The sequence below is a fragment of the Akebia trifoliata genome, unplaced genomic scaffold (assembly GCF_017979445.1).
Source record: "Akebia trifoliata isolate Shusen 1 unplaced genomic scaffold, ASM1797944v1 Contig00282, whole genome shotgun sequence".
In the NCBI taxonomy this organism is placed as follows: domain Eukaryota; kingdom Viridiplantae; phylum Streptophyta; class Magnoliopsida; order Ranunculales; family Lardizabalaceae; genus Akebia; species Akebia trifoliata.
Genome location: NW_028236930.1, coordinates 1 through 19,300, shown reverse-complemented (window position 1 = coordinate 19,300; position 19,300 = coordinate 1). Strand labels below are relative to the sequence as shown.

The 19,300-nt window shown below is 33.9% G+C and overlaps 2 protein-coding genes and 1 pseudogene across 2 annotated transcripts; 2 read left to right on the top strand and 1 right to left on the bottom strand.

Annotated features, from left to right (window-relative positions):
• Window positions 1-118: 118 nt before the first annotated feature.
• Window positions 119-3,941, top strand: LOC147381737 (putative mannitol dehydrogenase). The gene is made up of 5 exons (XM_086430025.1): window positions 119-266; window positions 1,569-1,715; window positions 2,025-2,538; window positions 3,246-3,399; window positions 3,549-3,941. The coding sequence occupies exons 1-5, from the start codon at window positions 169-171 to the stop codon at window positions 3,755-3,757; spliced, it is 1,122 nt and encodes a 373-aa protein (XP_086286151.1). The 5' UTR covers window positions 119-168; the 3' UTR covers window positions 3,758-3,941.
• An 894-nt stretch (window positions 3,942-4,835) lies between these two features.
• Window positions 4,836-9,599, bottom strand: LOC147381736 (dihydrofolate reductase-like). Its single transcript, XM_086430027.1, has 6 exons — window positions 9,283-9,599; window positions 9,103-9,201; window positions 8,947-8,988; window positions 8,710-8,839; window positions 5,161-5,262; window positions 4,836-5,050 (listed from the first exon to the last, which is right to left on the bottom strand). Exons 1-6 carry the CDS (start codon window positions 9,502-9,504, stop codon window positions 4,938-4,940), a joined length of 708 nt encoding a protein of 235 aa, XP_086286153.1. The 5' UTR covers window positions 9,505-9,599; the 3' UTR covers window positions 4,836-4,937.
• A 7,454-nt stretch (window positions 9,600-17,053) lies between these two features.
• LOC147381735 (protein FAR1-RELATED SEQUENCE 5-like) lies at window positions 17,054-18,344 on the top strand (annotated as a pseudogene).
• The last annotated feature ends 956 nt before the right edge of the window (window positions 18,345-19,300 follow it).

The window sequence follows — 19,300 nt, the reverse complement described above, 5'->3', positions numbered from 1 at the left end:
TTAGAAAAGTCGGAATTCCATTTCAATGTATTTAAACTTTTGAATTTCTCCTCCCCAATCCCTATTTTACTATAAATACCACCACTCTCACTCAAAGTTCTCCACCATCCCTTCTCTCTCTCTCTCTCTCTCTTTCTGTGTGTGTGTGTGTGTGTGCTTGAAACCAAAATGACGAAATCGCCAGAAGAGGAACACCCACAGAAGGTGTTTGGATGGGCAGCGAGAGATACGTCTGGTGTTCTCTCTCCCTTTAAATTCTCAAGAAGGTATACTTAGTTACTTCCACTAATAAATCTCTTCATCTGTTTTTTCTTCTTTTTCATCTCTTACTCTTTAGAGTTCTTCCTTCTTTTTCTTCTTAAAAAAAAAAAAAAAATGTAGTTGTGATTCTGTACTGGTCGATCCTTTATTAATTGTGTTGATTGATGATTTCTAAGGGTTGGATTGAGCATTTTTTTCTCATCAAATACTTGAAATTGTATTATTGTTCACTTCCGGTTACCAGCGTTTAAAAGTCATCAATCAGTGTAGGTGCACCAAGAACCTTGAGTTTATAGGTCTGTGGGCTATATCAACATAAATATTTGGTATGAAATGTATGATCAAACACAAGAAAAAAGGAAGGACAAGTGTTATCTATATATTACTAATAATTAATATATCTATACTCTAGATATTAAATTTTTGCCATAATTTTATGAAATATTTTCACTTATATAAGACATAACAAAATATTTGATTTGTAGTTTGTTATGTGTATATATGTCAGTAGAAATCAATGTATATTTTGCAAAATATATTTTGTTGATCAATGTATCCTACTGAAATATACTTTATTTTAATTTTTGAAAAAAAAAAATACTAGTTCTAAAATATATGTTGTTCACTGTATTCCAGGATTCCAATATGAAATTACCGCCAACTGGTTTTTTTCGTTCCAATTCGATTCAATTCATTATTCAGTCTAGTACCAATGAATTTTGTAATATAGATTTTAATAAAATACACTCATTATTTCCATCATCACTTCTATTATATTTCCATCATTTCATGAATATAATATTAATTTACACATTTGGTCAAAATATTTTTACCAAAAACTTTTTTATTAATATGTTTGATCAAAGAATGAATTTACTGACCTTTATCAATAGGGGGCGGTTCAAGGGACATATGTAAAAACAATGGTTTTTCAAAATATGGGTTAGAGGTTTTGGATTGAGCTGATTTTTTCCGAGGATGGTCACTATGATGAGAAGATCATCCTCACAAAAAATCAGCTCAATCTGAAACTTCTAAATCCATCAAAAGTGATTTACAAATTATTGATAAAAATTGGCAAAAAATTGACGGTCCACATTCTAAATCACTTTTAATGGGGTTAGACGTTTCAGATTGGACTGATTTTTTTTTCGGACGATCTTCCCATCATTGAGATCATCCTCACAAAAAATCAGCTCAATCCAAAACTTCTAATTCATATTTTGAAAATTTATTAATGTTACATTGTTTTTACATATGTTTTTTCATATGGCCCTTGATCATGACCCTTATCAATATGTTTGCAGGGCCAATGGCGACAACGATATCACCATGAAGATACTTTATTGTGGAATCTGCCATTCAGACCTTCACTCCATTAAGAATGAATGGGCAACTGCGCTTGAAGGCATCGAACAGTTCTCAAGCAGTTCCCTCTTTCCTATGGTCCCTGGGTACTCCATCTTTTCCATTTCACTATCATTATTATCATCATAGCCATTTGCTTGGGGTCATGGTTCAAAGTTCCTCTAGTTTCACAATGTTTCTACATCGAGACATATAAGTTTCCAAAACTAGAATGAAACATTGACCCCAAAACATTCAATGTTTCGAAAATATTTCATCAATTTATCTCTAAATGTCTAGGAATTTTTCAGTTGAGACGATTTCAGATTTTTTCTTAACCAAAACATTACTTAGAGAAGTACTTTGCCTATTGAAATCATCTTAACACTAAAACCATAACCTTTTTGCGTGTGTAGGCATGAGATTGTTGGCGTAGTGACAGAGGTAGGGCGCAATGTAGCAAAATTCAAAGTGGGAAATAAGGTGGGTGTGGGATGCATGATCGGATCATGTCGCTCATGTGACAGCTGTGTTCACGATTTAGAAAACTATTGCCCTAAATTAATACTCACCTACAATGGCAATTACTACGATGGAAGTAAAACCTATGGTGGATATTCAGAGAAGATTGTTGTGGATGAGCATTTTGTTGTCCAAATCCCAGAAAATGTGCCCCTAGATGCGGTTGCACCGCTATTGTGCGGTGGTATTACAGTTTACAGCCCCATGAAATATTTTGGACTGAGCGATCCTGATAAACATTTGGGTGTAGTGGGGCTTGGTGGGCTTGGTCATCTGGCTGTGAAGTTTGCCAAGGCTTTTGGGATGAAAGTTACGGTGATCAGCACTTCTATCAACAAGAAGAAGGAAGCAATTGAACGACTTGGTGCTGATTCATTCTTGGTTAGTCGTGATCCAGAAGAGATGCAGGTAAATGAATGGATGTTGTATATGTCACATATTGTTGATGGATATCAGGGCCAATTTAGAACCAATCTATAGCATACATACTTGATATTTGACCCAATGTGCTTGGAATCGTAGGATTAGCTACATATGTAGTGCATTTCATGTTTTAATTAAGGCTGTCAATGGGAAAGTTCGAGCTAAGCTTGGATGAGTCCTAATCCAACCCTATATCATGTGGACTATATCTTAGACCAGGCCTAAATCCGAAATACCGAAGTGGGTTAAGCCTTGGCCCTAACTGGTTGGGACGAATTACCACTGCTTAGCTTTTCAATTTGTCTATAATCAATTTTTTTTTTCCCAATAATGTAGGGTATCCCACGTCCCTACGACTGCATGCCTTGGCCCCACAAAAGTTTCCCAACGTTAACACAACATGATAAATTAAGTGGCCACCCAGTTTTGAACACACAACCAGAACCTTTCGAAGTTGTTTAAAGTCATTTGATGTTTACTTTTTATCAAAATAGGGATCAAATCTCCTTCCAAGTTAAAAAACTGTTATAGATGAGGAAAAATTTGGAGTTTTATGATATGCTTTAATTATTTTTGTTACAAAAATTATATATCAAATTATGTATAATATACATATATAAAATATAATTGTGGGTTAGGTCAGGCTGGGGTAGCTAGTCCTAGTTCTAACACTAATATTATTGATATCTCAGGCTGCAATGGGCACGATGGATGGTATTGTCGACACAGTCTCTGCTGTTCATCCGCTCCTTCCATTAATCGGACTATTGAAGACACATGGAAAGCTGGTTATGTTGGGTGCTCCGGATAACCCGCTAGAGCTACCTATCTTCCCTTTGCTTATGGGTAAGTTTTCATAATTACGATCATTGTCATCAATTCGTCATCAGTAACTTGTAACTAGAAAGACTATTCAATCCATAATTAGTATCTGGATTTCAGAATAAGCTTGGTTGTGGTTTCACTAACAACGAAAATGTTGATTTGTTTGATAGGGAGGAAGATAGTGGCAGGTAGTGGCATTGGTGGGATGAAAGAGACACAGGAGATGATAAATTTTGCAGGGAAACACAATATAACAGCAGATATAGAGGTTATATCGATGGACTACGTGAATACAGCTATGGAGCGACTTGCCAAAGGTGATGTTAAATACAGATTCGTCATCGATGTGGCAAATACACTTAATTCGGAGGCACTTTGATGGAAATTGATAGTCTAAGATGTTGTTGAAAGTGAGTTATAAATTCAAGTTCTATTGATCTGGTTGGTTTGGTTGGGTTCCAAAAGATCAGAGTTTCTTATTTAGTATTCTATTTGTAGCAATGCATTTATGCATAATTAGATGTATGTATCTTGTGCAATGATATAGTGGTGCAAACTCTTTATGAAGATTGTCTTAATTAAATTGCATTCAAACATGAACCCTAACATGATTTTAGATAAAGAATTGCATTGCTTTAAATAAAGATTGTCCACCTGCAGTCCATTTCCGCCAAGGACACTATTTTTTTTTCTTTCTTTTTCAATCCATACCAGCATTTTAGGTGGACAATTGATGATTTTAGGGCACTTGACCTACTCTTCCGGAGTAGCTTATTAAGGCTCAGCTTGCCTCCATAAGATAGTGTGATCATCACTAATGTTGCAATAGGAGATGAGTGGAGCATTCATATATGCTTAAAGTAATCGTCAAGGAATCAAAGTTATTTTGCTCAAAGATAAATTGGTTGCAACCGATAGGCTCGAACCAAGTAGCTAGGGACTTCCATTTACTCGTGGGTGGAATTCGACATCTATGAAAGTATGATTTTTCAAAAAGGTCCATTAATTAATTCTAAAAATGAATATTGATCGTATATTCTCTCTATGATAGCACCATATGTTGATCAAGGTCCTGGTGATGAAAAAGATGGTTGGTGGTACATGTGAAAATCGATATGAACCAAACCAATTTATAGTACGGCTCACACTGGATTCATAAAATCAAGCGAATACTTAATTTTGATGGAGTTCGATGAAAAAAACATTTTTTAATTGGTTTGATGAATCAAACCAATTTATTATTATTATTTTTTTCATTGTTAATATTTATAATTTGGATTATTATATTAATTTGGTTTTATATAACTTAGAAAATTTTAACATAATAATTGTACTTTTAACTAATATACATGAATTATAAATGTGCACAAGCGAACCTAAGCGAAACAAGAAGCCAATTATTGATGAACTAGAAAACATAGGTCACAACATTAAAATTGTAGAACACCATCACCCACTTAAGCTAATAAAAAACTAGTAGATTATTCATTTAAATTATATCAAATGTCTTAAAGCTGGTGTTCATGATATATTAAGTTTGGTAACAATGGAGTATTATTCTATTCTAATATTGCTTCCTTCTCTTCTTCAAGAGAAGCAGGTTCCCTGCCACAAGATAGCGTTTTTTGAATCTTTTCAAGGAAGTTGAGCATTATTTCCAAGCCCTTCTCATCTGAAATTAAAAAAAAAAAAAAAAATGAAGAAAATTAATTCTGTATTATATTCGGCCTCACTTGTAAATAAATGCAAAAAAAAAAAAAAATGTGGAAGATTTTTAATTACCAAGTCTGGGTACTGTGTGGCCCTTGGGGTGATGGATCACTGTAGGGTTGACAAATGATTCCAACAGAACAGTCCCATGTGGCTTCAAGAAGTCTGTCTCACCTGAAACCCAAAAAATTAAAAACATAAACATGGTTTAACATATCAATGTGATCCCATTGACCTAATATTGACATTTTTTTATTTTAATATTGTACCTAAAATGTTAATAAAAATATTTTAACTGTAAAAAATTAATTATAATAAGAACAATTAAAAAATGCCCTTCTTAACTCACTTGTACGGCGAAAACATCTTTCAACACTCACTCTAATAGTGCAAATTTGATGCCAAGGCTTTGCATAATACCAGTTATGCAAAGCCACGCATGCATCTCTAAGACTTTGGAACTCTCCATTTTTACTAGACAAAACCTCTATTTCTGTTTTTCTGCCTCAAACCCAGTCATCGCCTCTCTTGATTTTTCAATCTACATCAAATCTCAAAGCAAGGTAGATAAAGATGGAATTTTTGGTAGAAAATATAGTTTAACTACAAAAGTAAAATGCTACGGTTAAAATAATGGACTGAATATAAGATTGAATAGAATAAAAAAAAATATACATAATGATTGAAGAGCTTGAAGGTGATTGTTCTAGGTAAGAAAAACTCTAATTTTGAAAAGAAAAATTAATCAGAATTTTTTAATTTAATTCTTTTTTAATCAGATTTTGACCACAGTCACTGCAGGCTTCAGGTGTTATTTTTTCCCAACACGAGTCTCTGTCGCCTGGGGAGAGTGCTACAGAGGATCTGCATCCCATTTAAACTATTCACTATTAGCATATAAAAGAAAATCAGTGTAGGGGCTGCTGGAGTGAATTTTTGCTCTGTGCCTTATGCCATTCCATACACGTGGGTTCATGTGATTAGTGCATCCCATATTTCTGTGAGCAAAACAAATTTAAATTTCGGGACTGGCGAAGTGCACATGCACATTGTGACTTCCCATGACACTAACTATATGAGGCCTTCCTATTAAACTCGGTCCCCTTTCCGTAGTCTATGATAAGGACATCCTTCCTTCGAAATAAATACTAAGACCATGCTTGTTTGTCCTGCAAAAAGTCATAAACAAAAATTTTTACAATGATTTGCAGAATACAATTGCTTGAATGTAAACATTTTTGTGGGCCCCATCGTAAATAACTGTGACCTTTCACAAAAAATCATCCAAAAACACCGTAAAATTTTGTGTTGCAAAAAACCACCACAAGACTCAACATTTTTATCTTACTCTTTTCTATGCAATCTAAGAGCAATCCAAGCTCACATCTCTCTTTCTCTCCACCCCTCTGTCTCTCTCCTACCCCAACGCTGATCAACGAACTGAACAGCCCTCTCTCTTAATTTCAATCCTATTAGATTTGAAGTTTCCAAGTTGGAATGGATTGAATTTCAGGTCTCCATTCACAGTTCCAGATGGGAGATTTTGGAATTGATGATTTGATCATTTAGGGGTCTCATTATTTTTGGAGAATGAGAGTTCACTCATTAACAAAAGCTTGCCTCTATGATTCTTGATTAAAGCACGCAAGCCATTAGAGCAAACAACAGAGAATTACATATCTTGAGGGAATAAAAAACTGTATGTATAATATATAACCATGGTAAAATAAAGTGACATAAGTTGCAGAAGAGTGTGCCACATGGCATTTTGGAGGTGGCCTGATCAAACTTTTTAAGAGACCACTTCACCAATTGATTTTCTCTTTTGCTAGGCTTAAATGAATGGGATATTTATGAAAAACTGAACAACTTTTGATGAATTTATGATTCCGACTCACTGTTCATAGTAAAAGTAATTACTCAAACGTGAACTATAACGAATACGAAGGTTTTTAAAGTGACTTCGCAGGTTTAAACTGAAATTGTCACTTTAACAGCTGCGAAATATTCACTTCGTTCTGAATCTTTTTTAACGAAAACATGATTGTTCACGTTTTGGTAATTAAAATGAAAAGTGGCCGGAATCATAGATAACTCATTTTCAACTCACGAAAGAGTAATTCACCCCATATCTTTGTTTTGTTTTGGCGGGTCACACATACCAACCACCCTAGCATGTGTTACCAATTAAATGTAGTCACTTGTTAAGTGGAGGGGCCTATAGAGCTTCGAAGGTATGACATGAGGAGCATACCCAATCAATCGCTCATACCATCTCAGCTAACCCCCGATGGTATGATTCACCCTATATTAATAACTTAGTTAGTTGACAATTAAGGTGCGACTTAGCTAAGTGGTAAGGCTTGAGGAGAGTTGATCCCATGACCTAAAGTTCAAATCCCCCTTAACCATTAGTCCCTTGCTTGCTAAGTTAAAAAAAAAAAACTTAGTTAGTAGACACATTACACATCAACCCACTAATATAGATTATATTAAATATAGGCTCATTTGCTCATGTTAAACGTTGTTGGTATTTGATTTTTACTAATGACAATGATAGATTTGAGATTTATTTTATTTTATTTATTAATTTAGCTTTTTGGTTTGTTCAAATTGGTAATCATCTTTCAAATGTTAATCCCATATGAAAATGAATATTGGTTTGTAGTTTTATAATTAGTTTAAAAATGATGTAACCAAATGTCAATTTCTTTTAATTTTAAATTATATTTTATAAGAAAAAATAGAGATTTTCAAAGAAAATATAAAATTGCCTTTTTTGTTTGTTTGTGTTTTCAGAATAACCAAACAAGTGTGAAATTTTGCATTGAACACAGCCAAACACTTTAATCATAAAATTACGTAAAATTCAGTAAATGCAAAACTATGTAAATACAAAATTTTGCATTTTACAGTGTTTTTTTTATGCAAACAAGCAGGGCCTAAAGATGCATGTATTTGTGGATCTTCTATGACACTTTGTGGGAAGTTTTTATTGGTAAATTTAGGGTAAACTTACTTGCAAATAGCCTAAGATCTTCGTCAAACTTCCACCCAACAAATACAAATTAAAAAAATAAAAATAAATGGGTTTAAGAAACAGTTTAATAATTAAAACCTGTTTCAATACAGATTTTTATTAAGAATCAAAATTTTCAGGGAATGTCATCTCATCTCAGTTATTAGTGAACACTAGAATTTTTAATTTTTTATGAAAGACAAACAAATAGGCAACGCTAAAAGTATGTATGGTTGATTGTTTATGACTATAAAATTCTGAAACAAAGTAACATAAAATTCCGATCCTGTACTACAAAGTATAGGATAACTAACTCACTCCAGCATTCTTCACATGCCATATTGCTCAATTGATGGACATTTAAATCATTGATGGACATTTAAACCAAAGGTCAAACTGATAATTGATTTCAGTGGTAATTAACCCAAAGCTGGGCCAATCATTTGAAACCCAAAGTGTCTGTCATAAGTCAGTAAAGGAGACCTGAAGTTCTATAATTCCCCAACCGCTTGGGGTACCGGATGAATACTCATCCAACCATCATAATTTAATTAATATAACAATAATGCCCCGGTCAAGATAAGAAATTACGAGAAAAATACCTAAAAAGTGGAGAGAAGGGCACGTAATCGGAGATGAGTAAGCTTTTTCAGCCACGTCAGGTAACCTAAATTTTGCCCCTCCAATAATTATGATAAATTTTATTTTGGGGACCTTTGTGAGTGCTACACCCTGAAATTAAAAATAGACAAATAAATCTCAAAAAAGAAAGAAAAAAAAAAAAAAAGAGCAAAATCGCATAAAAGGGCTCCAAAAATCCCACAATTTACATACAGTACCCTTTCTTGTAGACCAGGCAAAGCCGCCGAGAGAATCGCCCCCTAAAATTTTCGTGAACATCGACTCAGAACAGAACAAAAAATGTGGGAAAATAATAAAAAAAAAATAATATAAAACACATAAATTAAAAATTAAAATAATGAGAAAAAATAAACCTGAGAGAAACCAAGGAAACCATCGAAGGGACCATGCGTTAACATGTAATCTTCAATGTAAGCCAGACATTCATCGAACTTCCTATACTCCGTAAATTTCTGAAGAACAACAATAGAAGATAAAATTGATATAAATTTGGGATTAAAGAATGAGAGAGTGAGAGATAGAGAGATACTAACTTCATTGAATTGGAACCATTCATAGTAAGGAGGATCAAAGATTCCTTCTACATCGGATTTCCCTTCAGCCAAAAAAGGGGCATCAAGGAACACGAGATCTAACTTTTCAAGAATCGATTCTGGCCACTTTCCAACCTGTTTTTTGAGGATTTCACCACTAGTTCTGAATCCATGGAGACAGAGAAATCTGGGTTTCTTCTCATCTTCCCTTTGGTTTCCCATTTTCCCCTAAATTTCTCCACTTAAGTTGGAGGAGTTTCACTTCTGTATTTAAAGAGGGAAAGAAAAACCCTTTCGCTTTCCTTACACGTCGTCTGCGGTGGAGCATTAGACACGATTTTCAGGTTTATATAAGGGACCCTTTTTTTATTATTTAAATTTTGTCAAACAATGTTTGACCCTCACAGCAAAACAAACGGTTGAGATATGTGTGAAAGAAGTCGGTAAAGTATTATCCCATCTCAACCGTTCACTTGATATCGAGTCTCAGACGTTGTTTGGCTCTCATGTTTCACAACTCTCACGATTCACAGAATCATGACTCATGATTCACAAGTCTCAGACGTCGTTTGCTCTCATGGTTCACAGAATCATGACTCATGATTCACAACTCTCATGATTCACAAGTCTCAGACGTCGTTTGCTCTCATGGTTCACAGAATCATGACTCATGATTCGTTTCCAACGTGTTTGTAATGGATTTTTCTAACCTCAAAAGACGTTTGAGGCTTTTTCTTGAAACACTGGTTGAGTAACAATTTTATACGGATCAGTAGAATTTCTAACTTCTTGGGATTTCCTTAGAATATTCTCTCATCTCAATTGTTAATTTGGTCGTTGGGTCCAATGGATTATCAAATTAGCAATAAAAAAACACAGCCTTCTAGATTTCATGGAAAAACTCATATTCAAAATATTTTTTTTATGTAACTTTTTGAGTTGGACGGTAGATGTTGAAAATGGATGGCTACGGAGCTCTCAAATTTAATATTAAAATTTAACTGTGAAAATTAAATATTTTTTTCTGATTTTTTTTAAAGATCATAGATTTTTTTTTCCTTCATAACCTATGTAATCAGATCATGTTTTTGGATGTCACAGAGTGATGTGTTTAGAAATCCACTCCAAAGTATGTTAAACAATAAATTAACCTCATAAATTTGAATTTTGTGAGGTGGATCCTACTCGAGGTTTTTTGATAACAAACTTTATATAGTGAGGTTTGATTGGTAATAAATTCATAAAGTAAGATTCCTTTTAAGAGTTATCTCCAAGGAGGTATTTGTAATAAAAGTGCAACAATACGTTTGTCAGGTAAATCTCTTGTTATTATAGGCCACAATTTTTTGTTGGAGTCGTGGTGGAGTGACCTCAAGATTGTACCTCATTTCTCACATCCTGACGTGAAAGTGTGTGGTAATCATAGATGCTATTTGATGCTTCTTCAAAAAAATTTCCTGGCTAGTATTTATGTTTTGAAATCACATGAACCTTAGGCCCACTTAATCATGTTGTGTGGTCCACCCTTGATGTCTCTACACATTGATTTTAGCCTAATTTTGAGGGAGCACAATTATTTCTTGATGGCTTCTTTTTATTATACCAAGATTCAATTGTTGTGGTTTTAATTATTCAATTAATTGCATTCTTAGCCATCTAAGGGTTGGTGAGATGGCCAAGACCATATCTCATGATGCAGAGGTCTTGAGTTTGAATTCCCCTTTTAAGTGTTACTCTCAAGGTTTTAACCTAAAATTTACTTGGTGCATGAGAGGATGAGAAACTCAAATACTTTGATTTAAAAAAAAAAAAAATTGCATTTATTTTAAATGGATTGAAATAGAAGAGAAAAAGTTCTTGATTACTATTATAATATCAAATGGTTAGGATTATTCAACATGGTTATAAAACTCGTCCGAGATTGAGACGTATCGTCCGAGTTAACTCAGTATCGGAACTGAATGACATCAACTCACAAGTCACTTTTTTGATTGAGATTTAATATCTCACGTTCAATTTTTTGATTTTTTGAACAAGACGTCTCAAACGTATCGGAAAACTTGTCCGAGATGACTCGATATCAGGCCTGGACGAGACAAGAGGCGAAACCATGTTTTAAAACCTTGTTATTCAATCGAGCTGATTTTTTGTCAAGTCTCATATACGGTGGGGAAGTGCCTCCACTGTAAATCCGCCTGGCTGCCCATATGTCACTTCCTTATTCTTTGATCCGTGTTGGAGAGACCTCAAGATTGTATCTCATATCGCACTTTCCTGATGTGGAAATGCATCTATGGTTCCTACGCGCTTCCACATCAGGAAATTGCGATGTGAGATACAATCTTGAGGTCACTTCAGCATTATTCTTATTTTTTTCTTCTGTTTTAGTTTTTCATTTGATCAATGATCCTCTTCTTTTATTTCTCGCATTTCCAATTTCCCTCAAGAAGAGCTCTTGATAGCAGCATTAAGAGGAGTCCGATGATTATGAAGAATGTCATATGGTTGTAAATAAAGAGGAAAGTCTATGTAGATGACATGTTTGATGAAATGCCCATTGGGCATGATCTGTGCAAGAACTACAATGTGTAACAAAGGTTAATGGGATGGGGGACCGAGTGTCAACACTTTGGGCCAAAATGATTAGGAAGTTTGAGTTAAATCAAACAATGATATGTTCTGATACCATGATAAAGAACCATGATAAAGAATTGATTTTATTGATGATTGGATTGAGATCGAGAGGTCAATCGAGGGAGCAACTGAGAGAGAGATGAGATCGAGGGAAAGACTGAGAGAACAACTGAGAGGTCGATCGAGGGAGCGATTGTGAGAGAGAGAGAGAGAGAGAGAGAGAGAGAGAGAGAGAGAGTTTGATCAAGAGCGAGACAGAGAGAGAGAGAGATGAGATTGATGGAGTGGCTGTGAGAGAGAGACGGAGAGAGTGGTTCGTTCTCATAAATATGCGAGTTTAAAATATGATTAAACGATTTTAATAAGTAAAACGGTTTAAAACCATTTTTAATTAAAAATGATAAAATCCATTTTATAGTTTAGTTCCTGATTCACTATTTTCTTGTAGTGTATGATAGGGTAAAATGTGGAATTAATTGATCTAAATATTACATATGTCCAATTTATATTGCACAACGTGATGAATGTTTCATCCCTTAGTGCTCGTATAGAGGCATTTCCTTACTCAAGAAAATTCTTAGGAGCTTTATCTATGATTTGATCTTCGATTAGATGGGAATAAATCCAGTCAACCACTGAGGATGTCACAGCGAGTGATAAAAATTAGGCATAGTCAATAATGAAAATCCATGGGCAATTACTGATGCATTCCTATGATATGAAGAAGATCTCTATGATAATTAAAAAAAATACATGATACGAGGAACTTGCCAAATCAAGGCAATGAGAAAGAAAACCCCTGTAAATAAATTTGGATGCGAAATGTGAAGAACATTTTTTTTATCATTTCAAGAATGATCATTTGCTTATTATCTAACTTGGGCACATACTATATCACTGCACTCTAGGTTGAAGTTATCGATCTAGAAACTGTGTCCCATTCCTACAAATTAGGAATGATGTTTGTGTGGCAAGTTTTGGTTGGTAATTAAAACACATTGACTCCTAAACAATTCGTTCTATATAAGACGCACAACTCTATGTATTTTAAACTCCAATCAAAATGTGCCATGTAGACACCACATGTTGCTATATGAACGGGTCACCTTTCTAAATGCTCTTCACTGATCAAATCAAATGCATCCTGATCTTTAGAAAATGATTTGGTGTATCCATTACAATGCATCATAACTAATACTCTAACCAATAACACTTAAATTTATTGACTTCCAATACTATTAGAACATAAACTTTGGATTTCCACTGAATTAGCCAAGAAGTGAGTGTGTTTGCCAAAGATGATGATCGATGATGAATCGATATCTAGCATCATCTTTGGCAAGTCGTTTCCATAGCAGTATTCACATAGTCCATCGATATAACCTCTACATTGGCAGTTATATTCTGTTTCCCTGCAAAATCTAACATCTCTTGCACCTCCGTCATCCCCCCACCGACACTCCCTGCTATGATCTTCCTCCCTACCAAATCATAATCAGCATTTTAAATTATAGGTCAGGATTGCTTGACTCCTAAGATGACTCATGAAAAAAACACATGATCCCAACCCTTTAAAAATGCAAAATCTAGTGGTTGAGATTCATCCTTGGGATAAGTATCTCCGAGATTTGTGTTAAAGGGTTGAGATCATGTGTTTTTTTTCATGAGTCATTATTCGGAGTCAACGGATCCCAACCCTTTAATTATTAGTGAAGACAGCACCAAATATCAATGCCATGGGGTAGTAGTGTTCATAAGTGTTCAACCATACAATATTTCTCATTGCAACCCAAAGATAATTATTACAACCCACCCATCATCAAAGGCATGGTGGGTAGATCTAGTGGCTTATTTTGCAACACCAACCTTAACCAACTTCCCACGAGTCTTCAATTGACTGATCAATGGAAGGAGAGGGTGAACGGCAGAGATCATGTCGATTATGCCCTCCAAAGTGCCCATTGCAGCCTAAGAAATTATTAATACTAATAGCGTTAGAAAAGGCAAATGCAATTCACATTTCAAACATCAATTAAAAAATTGTAATATTTAACAAGATAAGGCTAGATTGATCTTCATTTCACAATTTCGAAAAAGCTAATATTCGACAGCTCAAGGTGTCAAAATTTTCATTAACGAAACCATCAAATTAGAAAGGATGGGAGAAATTAGATGACCCTAGAGTTGTCAAATTTGGGGAACATCAAAATTTCAACAGCATTGGGCCATCGAAATTTAATTTATAAAATTCATGGGCCCAACCGTTGAATTTTCCAAATTTCCACATGGTACCACTTCAACAAATATGGAAATTAGGAACGGTTTATACCCGTTCCTAATAAAGAATGAAACCTTTTACGGACCGTCTCTAATTGAGGCGTCGTTAGTGAGTTTAAACGGGTCTAGATTTCTGGATTTGGAACTGTTAATAACCGTTCCAGATCGCTGAATTTGGAACGGCTTAAAAACGTTCCAAATCTGAAAGCACTAACAATCTAAAAAACACCTTAGACATCGAATTAAAATCCGATGTCTATAAAATTGATGTTCTAAGTTTGAGATTTTAGACATTAGTTACAAACCGATATCTAAACGTTTTTTCAAAAATTTAATTAAAATTTTTTTTTCTCTCCGCGCCTATTAACCACAGTCAAAATAGGCAGAAATAGCGAGCATTGAGGTTCTCTATCACATTCATTTATAGAAAAAAAGAGTTACAATTAGTAATAATTTATAAATTACTAAATACTTCACCATTGAAATTATAAAATGTCGTATACTACTAGAAACAAACCGCAATTGTCCCTCATTTAGAGATCCACTGTCACTAGAACTACCATTCCCAAGTACTTCACCATTGGTTAGCAATAGAATTGTTTGTCCCTTACGCCCCCATAACCAGATCTACTCATTGGAAAACGTTTGGGATTGGAAACTTTAAGAAAAGAAAGCACGACAACAATGTCAGAAGAAACCTAAAACACCCATGAAATTACAGTAACTATAAAGCCAATGTCACTTATCAAGATTAGTAAGTATTATTAACAAGACCATTTAACGATAGATGTTTTCCACCATAAAATTAGCTTGTATGTTAGAAATCTCCATTATTACCAAAATCACATTAAAATATGAAATAAACCTCAAGAAACTAAACGACTATTAAAATTTCATGAATAAAAAGACAAGGTAGCTGCTACTTCATACCGAATATGCAGCAACTTGTAAATAGAAAATCTTTCTGCATTAAAACCCATCAAAGTGGGTTGCCTTTAAAATAGAAAATACATCTCCAAGTACATCCATCTTGGAATACCCCTTAAAAGAAGACCAATAAAGCTAATCAAAGTGAACAATGGTGTATTTAACTTTATTCATTAGGTTTAAATATAATATTAAACACACCCCATACAGCTACCACGTCTGCACACTTGCATATCTACTCATTTATTAATATTTGACAGAGATTTCTTTTGCTAATGACAAGGGTCCCCCCACAACTTACTACTTCAAGCCAATAGAGAAATATAATTAAATCGTGGGGTCCAAACAACTAATCTTCTCTAGTTTTACAGAGTGGAGTTTTATAATATAACTTTGCTAGGGATACACAATAGGATAAAGACTATATGGGGTTACCTTCATAATGAGGTGCCAAACTTCAATGGGCCAAAGATGCAGAAGCTACAGCCCATTCTTGTAGATAGGATTCGACAACCCCTTTCATCACCAACAAATGCCAACCTTGATCTTTCACCATCACTGGTAAAAACCAATCTTACCTTTTTGGGAAAGTCGAAGATCGAAGCTGGTTTTTCTACCCTCTTGCTGATCCAATTAGATCCACTTTGTGCACATGGATCAAAATAGTCCAAAGCCTATAAAAAGTAACAGAACCACATGTAGATAAAAATAATAAAAAGAAGTAAATTCCCTGGTGGATCTACTAAAAAATAGGTTATTATCTTGCTTATCGAAAATTAGCTTTAGCATTCTTTCCCTTCCCCCTGGATGGACGACTTCCAGTTTTACAGTAAAGGTACACCTCTTTCAATGACCTAAATTAGTGGCCTTCAATCGGATCATAATAAAACTGCACAATATTATAAACATTTCCTAAGCTTTTTAACCATGTTAGCCTTTTTTTTTTTTTTCCATTTATACATTGCAAGTCCCTCAATCAATAGAAGTTTAGATATAAAAATGCATTCAATAAATCATTACATACTTTCTGTATGAATACTTTTTGCAATAGTTTCCGTTATTATTATTATGCCCATACAAGTCAATCATTACTCGAAATAAATATTTAACCATCAACTACATGTGGCTTGATACCTATTTGAGTGCATAGGCAACCTTTTCAAGGTGTAACCTAGATTTATAATAAAGATAATTTCGTATTATAGGTAAACATGTCTTGGCACTCATACGATATGAATGTTTTTCATTCCTAACGAAAAATTGCAGATACATGTGACTTGACGCCATAGTAAACCTCAAAGTTTTACTAGGACTATAGGAAGTGAACTTCGAGACAACTCATTTTTCATTGCCCTCACATGCACAAAGATCCTTTTCACATATTCAAACTTTTCCATTGCGAGGAAGGTGGTCCCATTGTGAGTATGTGTTGACATATTCAAGAAAGGTGGTTCCTCCCTCGTTAAACTAAACTAGGAGGTGGCTTATGCAATTGCACATGTATCGAAAGCGCCTATTTGTAATTTAAAATATTTATTAAAGGGTATTTTATTATGTAGTAAAAGATACTTTTTGTGATGGGGTTAGAAGTTTTGGAATGGGCTGATTTTTGGTGAGGGTGATCTCCTCACCATTGAGATCATCCTCACCAAAAATCAGCCCCATTCCAAAACTTCTAACCCATGTAGGACAAAGCATGTTAGGCAAATTGTTGGGTGTTGAACGGAACCCTATATATATATATATATAGGGAATGTTCGGCACCCTACAATTTGCCCTACGTTTTGCCCAACATGTTTTGTCCTACATAGGTTAGAAGTTTTGGTAGACATAGAAAACTTATTGGAGGCAGGTGAAGTGTCACACCTTCATAGTTGCCCATTTTAACTAGGCTGTTGCATCTACAAAGCCATTCATTTACCTTCCACTATATATGTATCATGGTTTTAAAACTCGTCAAGTTGATTTGAATGCGATTTATTTTGGTACAACTTTCTGAACAAATAATTATAATATGATATGTGCACTAATTGTCGATATTAATAATCATGAATAAACAACATTTTTTGGATGTGGATTGTTAGATGATGAAACAATTGAGGCAATTATTTAGTTGTTTAATTCTTTCTTGGAAGCGATTAGAGGAAAAAAATCAAAGACTATATTTTCAGATCAAACTATAATGATCGCAAATGCTATTAATGTTGTATTCCCAGAAACGCATCATATATAATGTCTATGGCACATTTATCAAAATGTAGCAAAACATTTGGTCCAAAGCATTCACTGATTTCAAATCACTCACGCAACGATTCAAGAAAATACATATATGATCCAGAAACAATTGAAGAATTTGAAGAAAATCGGGACATGTTGCTTGAAGATTATGGGTTGAGAGAAAATGAGTGGTTACAAGGGTTGTGTAAGTTACGTAAAAAATGGGCTCAAGTATATACTCGTGATCATTTTTGTGCGGGTATGACTACAACACAGAGAAGTGAGATCTTCAACAAATTTTTGAAGGATTATTTTTCTAGTACTGTCCTTCTTCGGGAATTTGTAGATCAATACTCAAAAGTCATGGCTAGTCAAGGGAGAAAGAAAGGGAAATAGAAAATAAGTCATGACAAATAACACCTATTTTATTTTTCAATTGGTTTGTAGAGCGTGAAGCATCCAAAATATATACAAAGAAGATGTTCTACTACTTTCAAGAAGAGTACAAACGAATTATTAATCATCTTTTGAAATTAGAAGAAAATGATGGGACAATCCAAATATATAGTGTCATAGAGATGGATGGTTGGAAGAGGGTACGTACACTTAGATATAACCAATCAGAGCAATCTGTATTATGCAGTTGCAGAAAATTTGAATTCCATGTAATCCTATGCTCTCATGCGATAAAACTATTTCGTGACTTAAATTTTAAAAATCTACCCTCCCAATATTATTTGAAGATATGGACCATTGTTGCTACAAATGAAGTGGTTTTTGACTCCTATAGGGATGCAATTTTAAGCAACATTAATCCTACATCGACAACTCGTTATAATGAATTATCACATATTTCACAGAGAATTGTGGCAAATAGTGCAAAGTCAAATGCAATAACTACTTTTGCTAAATCATTGTTGTCAGAAGTAGATGCGAAAATATGGAGATTTTCAATTTCTAAAGAAGAATTGGTGATGACATCTGAGAAAGACACTTATGATGATCATGTTAATTCAATATTAAGCTTTAATGAGGATGTTCAACTACGAGATTCAAAAATCAAACGAGGTCGATATCATCATAAAATTAGAATTAAAAATTCTTTGGAAACTAAAACACCTAAAAAGAGGGCCCCATATAAACAAACATGTTAGTCGTTATATGTATTAAAATGGAATACATTTCAATAATCTTTTACTTATATATTCTTACTAATACATAATAATTTTATGCAGGTGAAAATAGTGGAAATGTTACCAAAATACAAAACATGAGTGGATCATTAAACATGCATAAAGCTAGCTAAGTTATAATTTACTTTGATTAATGTTATAAAATACTTTTAATAATTGAGTAAAATATAATATGTAAATTTATTCATTCTTATACATGAGTCATTTGGATTGGCACAACAATCATTGTATAATCAATATCTAAGTCAATTACCTCCATGGTTAGGAATGTATTTATAATATAATTACATAGAGTATACATAACAAAGAAATAATCAATTTTTTTTCCAAATAGTACTTACATGTCTCAACAGATATGTAATTTACATGTCTTGACATTTTTTTTTTAACTTAATAAAAATCATCATTTACTTGTATGCATCATCATTTATAGGTACCTTCAACACAAACTCATGAATCTCAAAGACCGGTTCGAAGATTAGATTTTCCAGATTCATCATCATAGTGGGTATGATTTTTACCAATTAAATAATGTTTAATACAAGATCATTGATTGTATTATTAGACTTGTAAAATTGATGTCTTTTCTTCATTGACTTTAACATGAATCTGTGTTTGTAGTTAAAAGAAAACGAAGAACCAACCTATGGAGGACTTGTACCAAGACATAGAAATATTTTTGCAAGGATTTAAAGTCATGAAGATTGCTTAGAAGACATTTTGATCCTTTTTTTTTTTTTTCTTTCTGTGAATGACATTATTTCTTCAAA